Raw genomic sequence first — 15359 nt, 5'->3', positions numbered from 1 at the left:
TGAGTGGGGCAGGCTGTTGTAGAAAAACTGATGTTAAATATATTAGTTAGAGATTAGAAAATAGAGGCAGATGCACTGGGAAACAGATGGTAATTGTTGTGTGGCTAGCTACTGGTTATTCATTTGAATAGCTTTGTTTCCCTTTGATTGCATGCTAAATGAATTGAGGGGATAGGACTAGAAAGTGGCTGGCAGAGGAAAGGAAGGAGTTGCTGGATAGGTGGAGAGAGATAGAGATAAGGGAGGGGGAAATAGAGAGAAATGGGAGAGAGAGGAAGTGAGAGAGAGTAGAAACTGTTTAAACGTGTGTTAGCTCTTGCCAGTCTCAGCTGAGTTTCTGCAGGAGGCTGCAGCTCCTTCACTCCAGGATCTCCTCTGTTCCGATGACCAGATATGATCAACCCACTCCCCAGTCAAACCATTTTACTTTGAGCTGGGATCTCTTTATTTGTTTGCATGGATGATAAAAGCCTCCCGCATATTCATGGATTTGTCATACCACAACTAATTTGACTATAAAAGAAAAGACAGAAAAGGGGGACTCAAAGTGGTTTCTGCGGTTTTTTTTAGGTTTGTGGAAGCAGCAGTTTAGTCTGCCTTGGACATGGGACCGTGCGTCACCCGAGAGGAATCCGGTGCCGGAGAAAGAACATCTTCCTGAAGGAGGAAAAACCCGTGTGCGGGAGTTTTTCGTTTCATTTTTTTGCTACCGGGGAGGGGGAGCTGTGGGTTTTACGCGCCGGAATGATGCGTCCCAACCACGGCTTCATCCTGCTCCTTCTAAACGGAACAGCTTGTTTGGTAAGAGAACAGTGGGAGTGGGTTAAAGTCAAGCTGTAATATTTACGCATCTTGCTCCAAATTACATTTTATTTTACATGTCACACATTGCACCTGCGTCACGGTAGCTACTGTAAGGTGTCTGCATCCCAAAACTTATAAACTCGAAGGTATAGGCTACTACAATTGTGTGGAAACTGAAAGCTGAGATGCTGGTCAAAATGATACATTGCTAGAAGTGTTGGTCATTTGTGTTTCTTGCAGAGATTATTCTCGTCTGCGGTGCTCTGCTCGCTGATTCCAAGTGCATTTGCGGCGACATCTGTGTTTTATTTACTTCTAATTATGAAGTACACTAAATAACATTCACTTTGACCCGGCTCGGCTCAGGTACGGCGGGTGCACTATCACTATTCCCAGCGGACACTCTGTGCGGAGCATTGTGCCACACGCCGGAATCTACAATCAGTGTGCGTATTTCGAGACAGTTCTGCTAAACCCATCACTCAATCAGCATATTTAAGTCACTTTAAACTTTGTAACTGTACGTGAATACATATTTTTTACCGAAATAATTACAAGACAAGTACACCTAAATAAATTGCACCGTATGCATGCAGGTGTAATTTCCCACTTTAAGCCAAAGCAAGAAAAGAGCCAACTAAAACAAAATACATATAAACTGTTACTTGTTTGATATGCATGCTCTGAGTTATCACAGCGTGCACCATACTGCAAACAAAATGTATATGTAAATTAGGGCATAAAACAACCAACTAACACCAGACACAGCACATTTTTGCAGATTTGTTTTATATGAAATTAATTTACCTACCACAACGTTGTATGTTAATGACCATGTGGTTGTACATGTGTGGACATAGGAAATGCATAATCATACTGTGTGCACATTCCCATGTCTAAAGAAGGATACACTACCTCTTTTTGTAAAGTATTTATTCTGAGGACTCACCTTTTCAATTAAAGTATGATTAAATACAGAATGTATTCTGTGAATGGTGAGATAACTTTGAAACATTTCCTCAGATTCTCTGAATTGTAATTGTAAAAAAAGAGTATTTTATGTTACCCAAGTGAAGCAGAGCTTCCCTAAGGACCCCCACTGACCTATAACACCAGATGTGTAAACATGAACTGTTTCTGCAGTCCTAATGAACACATCCAGCATTACATAACCATACTATCACATTTGGATCGCCCACTCCTCTTTCATGTATGCTCACAGATTTATTAAAAAGCAGCCTTTAATGAGAAATCAGCTTTTGATTCACATGAGAAAACTTGAACAGTCGTCTACTCGGAAACCCTTGGGCTGACTAACACAGGGCCCAGGAAATGAGCAAGCTCCAAAAGAAAGTGCAGTGGAAATATTCAAGTGAGGTTGAGTGCTTGTTTGATGCATCCGTTTGTGCCGGTATTCCTTCTAGGATGACCTTGTGATTCTCATATTAGCGTATTATTAAGGTGCTCACAGTGAAGTAATGGCCCTTTTAGTGATTCGAGGTCTGATAGACATGGCTTGTAAAATACTTAACACACAGATTTATTGAGTATTGACCGATTTCTGAGAGAGAAGAGACCACCCTTTGACTTAAAATATGGAGGATGAATGCCTTTTCAGCCGTTGAATAACTAGATACAAGAGTGGATAATAGGCTTAAACCTCAGCCTTGTGTTGTCTTGGTTCTGTGAGCTGTAGGGCTATACAGCCTTTTATAACCAGAAAGTTCTGTGGCTAATGATAATGAAATTAATTGGTTTTTTTTCTCCCACGCTAGACCATGTATCTATGAAAAACGTACATGACATTTCTCAGCAGGAGATTTTGGGTAATTCATTAGCCCCATGACATTGATCAATTATTGAGCAATTAATAAATTAAGTAACTTTTTATTATTCAAGAGAGTCGTGATTAATAATCGTATAAGCCTACTATGCATTAAAATTCGATTTGGATGAATTTCTGTTGTAATAGCGCCGCAATTCTCAGAGAGGGTTCAGTTCTCCAGGGGCCTTTTCCAAATGACTTCGAATATAGACAAGTATTAAAAGGTGCCACTATGGTTGTTGTTGATGTGATGAATGATGTGTTTCAAATGTTAATTATTATTCGTATTTGAATGGAGGGGTTATGAATAATATAAACCATCTCAGTTGTATAATTGACTGCTTGAGAAATTATGTTTATTTTTGGAAGTGGTTAGAGTTATTTTTCTTCTGTGATTCTCGGCAAGCTGACTACATTTGTCTCGGTGAGCTACATTTCTGATATGCATATATCAGGAAAATAATCTGTGGAATATTTAGGGGGATAGTTTGATATTTAATGTCCTCTCACTAGGACATTATTCAGTTGTTGGTTGAGCAGAGCCAAGATGTTCAAAAGAACTGCAATGATTATTTTCATTACGGAATTATCTGATTTTAAATGTTCTGATTCATCAATTCATCGTTTGGTCTAAAAAACGATTTGAAATTGAGAAAAAAGCTCATCAGTAAAGCACATTTAAGAAACTGGAACCACCAAATGTTTTGGAAATTCGCTTGAAAAATGTATTCAACAGTGAGCCGAATATCATAATATCTTTTGCTTTCAAACGACCAATCGATTAATTGACGATTTGTTTTAGTTCTACTATCTAAGTCACAGTCTATGTTAGGACATAATCCTTCACTTATTAATGCAGAAAATGTAAATGAGCGCATGCAATACGCTGAGAAAATAGAGGTATCTATAGAGGTACAGACTGTTGATGAAGTTAATGAGCAGAAGTGAGACGAGGTATAGATAAAGGGCTAAAAAAGGAATGAGTTAAACATCTGCCTTATACGTTTATACACCTCATTGACAGTCCTCACAGATGTTTACTTCCCTTTGCACATAAACACATTGAATCCACATACAATTACAACTGTGGCTAAACCATGCACAGCGCACGGTTGACAATCTGAATCGACGGACAAGCCAGTAAAAACTGGAAGGGCAAAGGTCAACAATCTGAATAATTACCAATAAAGAAATGAACAGTAACAGAACAGGGCATCTGAGCAAGTGAACTGCAGACTTCCCTTCAAATCATTCCAAACACATTTCCTTTTATGTTCTCGATCATCGTGTCTCATCATTTCAAATAGCTCAAATGTTTCAAACATTTCACTCAGTCAATACAAATTAGGATGTCTGCCGATATCTGGTTTTCTTATGTCTGTTTGTTTTTATCTGTGTCTATGTTGTTGTCAGTGATGTATTGTCTTAACTTTTCAAATGCCTCTGGGATGTGCTGCAACCCATTTTCCCCTCGGGGACTAATAAACGAATACTATACTAGGAGCTAATATTGCGGTAAATGCACACCCACAAAAGAGCCAATAATGAAAGAAAATGACGTGCTGTAACCCACATGTGGTAGAGATCGCTGGGGATGCAGCCGCTCACAACTGCTCTTTCACACAATAATGTTCTGGAAAACATGAGCCTCAGGTAGTTTCTCTTTGGCCATGAGAGACAGGAAGGTTATATACTCCCTCTGATTGCTTTCAGTGCAGATGAGGACGCTGACCATCCTGCTTGAAAGCTGAGTGTCACCTCTGCAGCTCTGCACAGAATGCGGATTGAATCTCTGTGAAGACATTTATATATATTCCAAGGTTTTTGTGCTTTAATAATACAAAGAAAATATGACACACATATGGATATAGTGCTGTTACAATGTGTTTTTAGTTTAAAAACTTTTACCATCACCCTTTATTTGACTTTTCCATCAGCAAGGAAACACACACTTTTTAACGTGACATGTCAATTAAAACAAACAGTTCTTACACTAAATGCTTCACAGAGCCAAACACCAGGATTGTGATTAGGCTGTAGAGAGAGCAATGGGACACTTGAATCATAACAAAGAGCAAGTAAGCAACAACTGAGACAACAAAAAGGCATACAAAACTAAGCAAAACTGCCTTGAGGTTGCTTGGAATTCCACCAGACAGCATCGTGCAGCAATGAACAATACACTGTGCAATCGTGAACAGACTCCAATCTCCATTTTTGAATGTCACAAAGCCTTAGATTCATGCTTCTTAGATACCTTTATTCCTCACAGGGTCGCTGACCTTGTCCACCCACATACATCCCGGGCTGAGCAGAAACACCACCTTAATCCTGAGAATACAAATGGAAGAAAACTCACTGTCTGATCAATTCTATATTGCATGCAGACACAAATGTGAGACAGCAGCAGTAGAGTGAATACAGATTTTTTAGTTTTGGGCATTCTCGCTCTCTTGAGTCTTCCTCTTTGCCATCACGGTTGCAATCTGCATGTCAGAGCTCATAAGCTTCTACCCTCCACCTCACATCCCACACAGCTGCAGGAAACACAAACTCATTCATAATTGTATAATTTCCCTCGTAAGGGAGGGTTTGAGTGCAGAGCTACAGCGGAAACAGACAGAACAGTTTATTGTGCAGAGCATCTGTCCTGTACTTTGTCATCAGGTCATGACATCTTCCGATTTATATTGTGTATGATACAGCAACTACACTCATTCCCATTTGTAAAGCAGCAACAACTTAAAAATACAATTATTTAGATAAATCGCCTTTTTCAAGCAAACATTTTTCACATTCGCTGCTTCCAGCTTCCCACAATATGAAGATTATATGGCATATTTAAGTTTTGGACAGTAAATGGAACAACACAAGCAAAAAGAGTATTAAACATTTTAAAAGATCAAATTAAATACCTGAATTAACCAAGTAAATAGTCATCAAACATTTTTTGTATTGCGTTCTTAGTCATAGCCGTAACCATTTCACAAGTTCTACCAGGGCCACAGTTTTCTGAGTCCACAAACTGCACAATGTTCAGTTTATACATTATTTTTACTCAGCCCCAGCCATGAACTTTATGAATGCCCATGGCTAGAACCTTATTGTGAGTCTAAATGTATTAAAGTAGATGGTTTGCTCAGGTAATTGCATGATTGTTGTTTTTGTCCTTTCATTTCATGTTTTCTTCAAGCCACACAGACCTTGTGGCTTTTTTGGCTCTGCCAGCTCATCTGGTGTAATTCTTACTTTATGTTTTGCTCAAACTTTTAGATCCATATGTATTGTTAAAAAATAAATAAAACGAACAATGAGCATGACAAAAATAATAATAAAAGAACAACGAAGAAGCTATAAATGAGAAGGGGTGCTGGGGTTATAACCTATGTTGTTTCCTGCCTGTGGTGTAAACAGCTTGAGTTATGCACAACCACAGTAAGAGTGACCCCAGAGGTGCACCCCTTCCCTTCTGACCACCCATCGAGGAAGCCGGCAGCCAGTCCTCCCCCCCCCACCCTTTCCTCCTCCCCCCTCAGGCTCCCTGCGGCCACACAGCAGAGACAGACAGGGAGAGACTGAGAGAGACGGACAGAGAAAAAGCACACTCCCTGACACACTGACAGCCCTTCATGGTAAAGCGCAGAGCTGTCCTGAGACAGAATACGTTGTCTGCTCAAAACCAGCACAATTTAATGTGGCATTGCTCTCTGGGAGGATGCCGGGGAGACAGAGCAGATCCAGGAAGAATATCTGTGGGTTTGTCTGCCTGTTGGAGTACTGTAAGGTGGATTACAGTGCAACGCTTAAAGAAAAATTACTCATAGCCTTGGGTAGATTGAGTGGGTGTAACTCCCAGAGGATACAGATAAAGATGCGCTTGACTTTCACACGGAGGAATAACTAAGGATGGGAAAATCCATAAGAGACCTTTTAATTTCAGAGAGCTTCGGCTGGAACTGACAATAGTAAAAGTTGTTTTAGTGCGTTGTGAAAGTGTTATGGAAAGTGTCAATATAGAATGAATTTTCACCCTTTCAAGTATGCATCTAAACAATATTAGAAAAGACGATGTGGGACCAGGGGACGTGGGTTTATTTGAAGGGGGAACATAAGGCTGTCAGTGCAGTTTAACGATGAAGGAAACTGAAGCTGGATACTACAGCACAAATAGATACTACAGCAGAATGAGACCGGAGCAAAAGCCGGTTTATATTCTCACACAATCTGTAAACAGTGTGTTCTGCATGAATGAACATTTAGTGTGCAGGTTACCAGTGTGCAGCCCGGTGATGGTACAGTGATTTTCGGGGTCAGCGTGGTGCACATGTCCAGACAAGACCTGCTGAGGGTCTTTACTGGGGTTTCCAATTAAAATAGCACACAGCCACAGGGATCTGGGAATTTGGCTGAGTTTGAAAGAGTGTTTCAACTATAATAAATGGATAATAGGAACAGTTTTTGCAGAGTACACTGATCCCTAAATTGAGAATGTATTGCTGTGAAACATGTATGACAGCAAAGACAAGCAATTATGTTACCCTTTGTTTGTCCAGTTTAAGCGGTCAATGCACCACTTCCCAGTTACACTGTTGGGAGCTGTAGTGTTTCATATTTTGGAAAGGTGTTGACATTTGCTGACCCAACGTAAAATTAGATCTAAGTTTATTAAAAAGTGACACATCTACAAAGTATTCTGAGCTGTTGCCACTGTAGTTTAGTTAACTATAACTGCCTGGCTAGGGTTAAGGAAGTATTGGTGAAAAGAAACCTTTACTCATGGTATGAGACAGATAACAGTATGCAATGTCAAAGCCAACGTGTTCAAACATCAACAGGAGTCACATTTGTAGAAGAATAACAACAAAATGTTTGCTACTGGACGTTAACAAATGTCGTATTTATTTTATTCTTTTTACTGCGAGGTCACTTGTCACTTCACACATAGGCTGTTTTAAGAGTCAGCACAATGTCCCTCCCTTTGGTGATGTTCTAATGCAGTTGAGATAGACTGCAGTTCACACCTGTTGTGAGGATGCGTGTCAAATGTTTCACTCGTGTAAGCACTCGTGATCAGATTTCACTTCCCGTCTCACATTTGCCGTTATGCGCTGAAGACTGCTGCTAAACAGAAAAAAGTTCGACTTCAGCTAAAGAAGCAGATTGCAGTGCCAGATTGGTGCTTCGCTGTTGTCCGGGTGTGGTATTTTGTAGCCTTATACGCATGCAGCCTGCAACACTGACAATCAGGTAGTAATGCATTTGTGTTCACCATAATGTACACACATCTGGCCCACCTGGGCAACCACATCTGTATTTAAAGATTTTCACTAACATACTTTTACTGCTACTGTGTGACTGGAGCCTGTTCATATATTTACACACACTATCAGGTGGGAGCTTAACAGTTAAATTATTTTTGTGTTGAGTTGACCTTTACTGAAGCAATTTAAGAACAAAGCAAAATTGATTTGCTTTTCAGTTTAGGATTGAAACGAATAACTGTTTAGGTATTTGTGATTTTAATCTCCTGGGTAGTTTTTTCAGAATCGTACTGAAAGACTGCAGCACTAAGTCAGACAACAAGACGCTTTTTATACCTGAACCTCCCTTAGACAAGAGCAGATTCTTTCCAGCTTTTACCCGAGAGGTGTGAATTCTGTAACACCGCTTTAATCAGCTCTACCCTATCGAGGCTTCTCTCACTGGGGACACACTGGGGAGAAACAGTCCCCTGTCCACCCTCCTTGCACCGCCAGTTTGTCAATATCTTATAATGTAAAAAATGTAATAGCCAATTCAGAGCCTGTTTCTCTCTGAGCATACAAAATGAGCCTAAACCCCACTTGGACCACAGAAGTAAACCTATCCAAAATGAGCTGCGGAGAGGTTGGAAGATGCAGTAAGAAAGATTAGATTGGGGAAAAACATTCAGAGTAGTTAGTTTGTTCGCCCACTGCAGATCTAATCTTCAGTGACCCCCAAGAAGCAGGAGTAAATTATTCATTAAGAGTCAAATGGCTTGTTTCTTGTGAAATTACCTTTCTCTCCCTCACCTCTTCTTAGGATCTACACTAGCCAGAAGAATAATTAGTTATAAGGGCAAAGACATTTTCAGACTTTAATCATGTTATAGAGAAGGCTCCTGCAGTGAGCATATTAGATCTGGAGACGGGGAAAGCAGAAAGAGAAAAAAAAGAATAAAGCATTGACGAACACTTAAGAAATCTGAGCTGCCTGGGTCTTTAATAAAATGTTGATGTCATATTAAAGATGAAGATTTCAACTCAACAGTCAGAGGAAAATGGAGTGGTTATTGAACTTGTCAGCTCCCCAGGACACGCGCATGCTTTCGGCCCTGCTGGGTGTCTCTACAGGAAGATCTCTGTATCAATCAATCAATTTTTTTCAATCCAGATCATGCATCCATAAAAATACAATTTCAAAGTCATAACTGTAGGTTACCATAAGTAACTGCAGGGTAAGTCTGCTTGTTTGGACAGAGATAGGCAGTTTACAGTGCACATACAAATAAATATATATGTCCTAAATATATATTGAAATGGGTAAAGAGTGCACATTTAAACTTGTAATGTTCAGAGGTGAAAGAAACATTTAGATTCCTTACTCAAATTGATGTTATGAAACACAACGATGCAACATATTGTTAAAGGTAAAGTCAAAATTGTATTTAAACCTGCAAAAGCTGACTTTTTTTCCACCTGGGGGCAGCAGAAGCTAGTTGTGACTACGATTGTATATTATCACCTTTTAAATTCATATCGAGTTTTATTCCTACATATTCAGTATAATTAAGTACTCCGTATAGCTGTTAGTAAGATATCTGCACCGCTAATTGGTCTCTAACGTAACTTAAGTAGTCTAAACGTTAAAACTGAAGTAGGAGTCTCAATCGGAAGAATATCCTTTGCTAGACACACTGGTTTGGTGTCAGTCCCAAGCTTCTGTGTAAGTTATGGCACAGATTCCAGTTAAGTGGCTCCCTGATCTCTCTGCTGCATTAAAACTATAGTGTGCTTCTGGGGGAAGGGGTTAAAATGGTGTACCTGTCACTGTAACAGGCTGATTATTGCCTGTGAAGCTGGCAGGCTTGTGAGGATCACTTCCCTCCGCACACTCCCTGCTGGGAGAGAGGCCTGGGGCCTGTGCTCAGTGAGGCTGAATGACTCACAATTACCACAGCGACAGAGCCTGCAGCCACCTCCCATCCTCTCCAGCCGTTTCACTGACTCACTTAGCCCACATGACAAATGACAAAATCACCCGAACCTCCGCCCCCTCACTAAGACCTGATTGCCCATCGCCCACACTTTGCCTACAGTACTTAAATCTGGGATACATCTTGCCAAGCTTCATGAAACAAAACAAACTTGGTCTGAAAATAACTTGTACAGGCCTTTCAAACAGCATTTGAATGTGGTTCACATTGTAGATGGTGCAGTTTTCTGAGCTAGGAAACAGTAAACTTTTGACATTAAAAGCTGCAGCCCTGAAAATATTCATCTTGTCACTTGACAAACTTCTTTAATGTTACAACACAAGTCATTGAAAGAAGTAGACATTAATTGGGGTGCATCATCAAAGGGTGACTTCTTGGAAAAAAGTGCTTCACTGTTAATCAAACAATGTTGCCTTACGCTTGCTAAAAAGTATGAATATTCCACTAAAGTGGAGTAATGCATTAATCTTTAAGCACTGCGAAAACAACAGGGAACTCAGGGGTGTTCCTCCAACTTGCTTACACTGCATAAGGCAAAGTTGGATGCGTGCTGATAGTTAAATCTTACACCTCATATACTCTGCTAGTTAAATGCAGAGCGGCAAGAGAATTGGAGTAGTAGGCAGTTTTTCAGAATGGAGTGTAAAATAGTGATTGTTATAATATTTAATGATGAAAAATATGTTCTGTGCTGCAGTATAACGCGTGACCTCTGCAACAGTAAGACGCATTGTTCAGCAAATCATGAAAACATGCAAAGACTATATGTAAAAAACGATGCTATAAGACATTTAGATTAAAAAATTGAGCCACAATTGCATTTGAAGACATGGTGGTGTGGACAGTCACACGGCATGTGTTCTCACACTGGAGTAGTAATTGCAGCTCTTGCTCGGTGCTTTCTTTTATTTTTTAGAGCTCATTTTAACATTTGTCTTTTGACAATGATGCTGCACACTGAATCTGACACCTCTAGCAGTGCCAGACACTTAAGTCTACTGTTACAACAATAGCACAATGCTCTCTTCATCTCTCCTCCTGCAGCCTGTCCTCTCAGGCTTTTTAATGAAGACTGTGCAAGAGAGGGAGAGGGAGGGATGCCTTGCTCAATTTAAAGGTTACTGTACAGCAAAGCATGCTGCAATATGTTTTTGCTCAGATAGGAGTGTTGGCGCCATCTGAGAGTCGCTCTAGACAAGCAGCAGTGTTGCCAAAATGATCTGGATCTTAAAAGCAAGGGGCAGTTTTATAGAAATCAAGAGCAACATATTTTTCAAGAACCCTAAAGGGCCATTTTTTAAGACACCGCAGGAGATCTTAAGCACTATCTGGGGAGGCAGGCGAGTGTTACGCTCTGTGCCCAGCAGCCACCAGCTCATTGAAGAATAGAAATCAAACACCCGCTTGTCCTTCAATAGGAGCCGTGGGGAATGATGTATTTGTCATCAAAGTCATCCTGCCTGCCCTTAACTGCCCCTCTGAAAAAACAAAGACACATCTGAAAAGATTCAAATCAATATGTCTTCAGCACCTCAACATTGTTGTTCATTATTAATGTGTTTGGGATTCTCGAAGAAGCTATCAGAACTATCGGATTCAAGAGGAAGGAGTCTTTGTCAAGACAGTTATCGCCCCCCGTGGAGAGGCTGAATGATGTGAGCGGCAGTGTAGCGTAACAGCAGACAGGTAACTGGAGCAGAGGACGTCTGGCCTCTAACATCCAAGTGGTAATCGGGCCAGATAAGAGGAAGAGGGGAGTCCTCTCATCGGAGTCCCAACACCAGACCACAACCACATCAGCGGGAATCCTTGCAAGGCAGTTGAAATGCGATACGCGTTGTTATGAAAGGAAATACATGTTTTAAGAGGGACGGAAAATCAATATCTCTGACTGACTCAGAGCAAATCTGGGCGAGCTCAAAAAACCTGCATAAAATGGAATAAAAATGAGTCTGACTTAATAATCCTGACTAAGCCTGTATAAGGAAGCCCTGGCAGTCAAGACAGTAGATGGATCAGAGAACAGACAGGCATGCATGCATTATGCATCGTTGTGAAATCTCTCCGGGTAGAGCACACATTCACAAACTTATCCTGCATTTGCATCACTTATTGTTCGTGTACAAGTACACCAAATGCACAACGTGTGGGTGAGCTCCCCACTGCCAAAGGACAATAATGCTGGTGACTTGAATGACACATCAGATAGAAGCTACCTGTTAATATCATTACCGTTAAATAATTACCCAATACTTTGCTCTCACATTCACACAAAGCTACTGCTGAGCACAGCAGCACTTTCTTATCTCCCTCACTCCTCTTCTCTTTCCCTCAGCTGATGTTAACATCTGACAGCTTTGTGTGTGTGCCGATGTAGATTTTTTTCTTTAATTAAAACACTGGAGGTCTTAATTGGACATAACACTTTATTCTTGGGCCCCACCCGCTTGCCCAGCTCCCTTTCCTCAAACTCTTTGATCCTCCAACCAAATCTTTCGAGGCAATAATAGTTTCCCCTGTTCTCAGACTCACACATGTGCTTGAGAAGCAAAGAGCTCACTTTAAAACAGGAAACACAGCCTAGTGTTCTCTTGGAGTTTCAGTGTATAAGAATTTTGAATTTCTTTCCAATTAGATTTTCTTCAAGTGACCTTATCTGAATTAGTTTGACTTAAAATTAGCTAAAACATGATTATTGAAGCGCCGCAGAAGGTAGTTCTGCTCGTTGTGGTGCATCAGACACTTTCTAAGTGCATAAATCAACCTCAAGACCTTTGCTGTCAGAGAAATAACTCTTGAAAGTGTTTCTTAATGACAGAGCTTTATTGTTTTACAGGATTATAGACTTTGTAGAAAATTGTCCACCTTCACAAATATTGATTTAACTGCCCGAGACCACAGGAGTAACACACTTGATGTGAATTCAGTTTTAGTGTGGATTTTCTCTTTAAATCTGTTCTCTGATCCCTCTGGCGTCAAGTAGCATATGAGCCCATTACTGGAGAGCTTAGGGAATTACATCGGCTCTGTGAAAACTAGACATAAAGGAGAATTTTCTCTCACGGCCAGGGTAAACAAAAGAATGTAATAATAGATATACCTGCAAAATTTCAAGCTTTTATTTATATATATAACATTGATAGAATGTCATGGCGACTACCACTAGAGGTGTGAGCTGTAAATTAAGTATCGATTAAGCCTTTCATTTGTTTTCTGTACACTTTTCTTTCTACCTTGCTGATAACTGTGTACTTTCTTTCTCTATTTTCTTCTTCCACCCCCCACCCCCACCTCCTCTCTCTAGGTGGCCCTGGGTCAGGAAGACGACTCTTCCAGCACCAATAGCTTTTCAGACGACTCCTCCAAGACGGTGGGCCTCCTGAGTGGGCAGGCCCCCCTGTCGCCCCTGAGCCGCTGGATGCTCCAGAGTAAGAGCAGAGCTGCTAACACCACCTCTCTGGAGCTGCCCTACCGCACCCCCATCCCTTTCTCCAAGCAGGAGTTTTCTAAACAGGAATTCTGGGAGATGTTGGGGAGCGACCTGCTCAAACCCGACTCCTCCAGCTCCAGGGTCAAACGTCGGCCCATCGTTAAGACCGGGAAGTTCAAGAAGATGTTTGGCTGGGGAGACTTCTATTCCAACATCAAGACGGTGAGGCTTAACCTGCTAATCACCGGCAAGATCGTGGACCACGGTAACGGCACGTTCAGCGTCTACTTCCGTCACAACTCCACGGGCCAGGGCAACATCTCAGTCAGCCTGGTGCCACCTGTCAAGGCGGTGGAGTTTGACCTGGAGCGCCAGAGCGTAGTCTACCCCAAGGACTCAAAGATCTTCAACTGCCGCGTGGACTATGAAAAAGTGGATCGCAGCAAGCGCACCTCGCTGTGCAACTACGACCCGTCCAAGACCTGCTTTCAGGAGCAGATTCAGAGCCACGTGTCCTGGATTTGCTCCAAGCCTTTCAAGGTCATCTGTATCTACATTTCCTTCTACAGTACGGACTACCGCCTGGTCCAAAAAGTCTGCCCGGACTATAACTATCACAATGAGATGCCCTACCTGCCCTCGGGCTAGAAGACTCTCAGGGGGGAGGAGAGGTGGGAGGGGAGAGGTACAAGGGGGTGAGTAGGAGTGACTGCAAAAACGAGGAGGAAACCGGGGCTGTGAATCATCCTCAATGCCATTGTGGCAGCAAGACACCTTCAAAAAAAGCTCTGAATATTGTAAGATGTATTTAACATATATGCAAAACAAAAAGTACAGTATGCAGATAATGAGGACATTTGGAATGTGGAAGTGCAGCATTCATTAACTGGACTGGTATCGAAAATCAAACGCGCACTTTCTTACTTCTTTCCAGTTTCTAAATGCCAACTTGTCTCTCGCCAGCTAATTCTCTCTCCCATGAAGTCATTGGTGAATGTTGTCTGAATGTCCTTTCAATCACCCTTTACTACATTGCTCTTCTGCAAAGTCACAAGGCAGCATTTCCAGAGAACACTTGCATATAAATCCTTTGATATGATTCACTGGAGAGTTGTATACAAATGCAGACTTTATGACAAACATCATACTGTACAGTGTTTATCATCGCACACTGTACATGATTTAAACCCAGAGGGAACACACAGAGTTGTATTTCAGATGAATGTAAAGCGTAAGCACCCACTGGATCATTGCGGTGACACTATAGAACATCTTTTTAAAGGGCATATTTTTTTGTGACATTTAAGTCCGTCCCAAAAAAAGTTCTTATTCTTACCCATTTCCTCACCCCACTGTCCCCATCCCACCATCCCATTGTCAATGCAGGGTTTTTGTTTGCAGTCTGCCAAACGTAATCACAATATATCTCTCAGTAATGCCACCTCCATTTCAATAAAGGAGGGAGAGAAAAATAATAAAAATGTGCAAGAAAAAGCAATTGCTCAACAAAGATCCAGGGCCAGGGCTTAAGACAAGTTCAGTGCGAGGAAAATAACTAGATTCTGCATAGAGATAGAATTGGCCCTCTACACTTAAGAGAGAGAGGGGGGTGGGGAGTGAGAGAGGGAGAGATTCAGTGAGCTGTTTTAATTAAAGTGGAGAAGAAGACTTGGAGTATGCATCTGCTTCTATTGTCCCCTCTGTATGAAAAAGATTACATTTTGTTGCCGTCAGGATTCCTGATTTCACGCCTTGATAACTTTGACTGTGTAAGGCAGATTGCTCTCTCCCGACAAATTCTGTGTTCTCTAAAGTCTGCCTGTTATCTTGAATAAATGAAAATATTATCATAATAATTACCTATAATTTAATCTCCTTTAGAAGTAATTAAGGTTTCAATGAGAGGGCGGCGAAATGTATTCCTAAAAATCAAGTCAGCGAGTAGGAGGATAGGAAGAGGTTCATGGGGATAGTTGTGTTTTTGTGTGGAGCCGGCCCTGAGTTAACCGCTCACATTAAGATAAATGACCACTGGCTGGCTCATGTTGCCCTCATAGACAGTA

At 41.2% G+C, this 15359-nt stretch overlaps 1 protein-coding gene across 1 annotated transcript; it reads left to right on the top strand.

Annotated features, from left to right (window-relative positions):
• The first annotated feature begins 332 nt into the window (after positions 1-332).
• Positions 333-15149, top strand: LOC117548315 (neurexophilin-1). The gene is made up of 2 exons (XM_034219494.1): positions 333-801; positions 13171-15149. The coding sequence occupies exons 1-2, from the start codon at positions 745-747 to the stop codon at positions 13942-13944; spliced, it is 831 nt and encodes a 276-aa protein (XP_034075385.1). The 5' UTR covers positions 333-744; the 3' UTR covers positions 13945-15149.
• The last annotated feature ends 210 nt before the right edge of the window (positions 15150-15359 follow it).

This window comes from Gymnodraco acuticeps, unplaced genomic scaffold (assembly GCF_902827175.1).
Source record: "Gymnodraco acuticeps unplaced genomic scaffold, fGymAcu1.1, whole genome shotgun sequence".
NCBI classification, from domain to species: domain Eukaryota; kingdom Metazoa; phylum Chordata; class Actinopteri; order Perciformes; family Bathydraconidae; genus Gymnodraco; species Gymnodraco acuticeps.
The sequence above is the reverse complement of the archived record's forward strand: the minus strand, read 5'-3'. Positions and strand labels throughout refer to the sequence as shown.

Coding starts and splice junctions, on each gene's coding strand:
- LOC117548315 (XM_034219494.1), top strand. CDS start 745: ATGATGCGTCCCAACCACGGCTTCATCCTGCTCCTTCTAAACGGAACA. Junction 802..13,170: donor TAAACGGAACAGCTTGTTTG/GTAAGAGAACAG, acceptor TCCTCTCTCTAG/GTGGCCCTGGGTCAGGAAGA.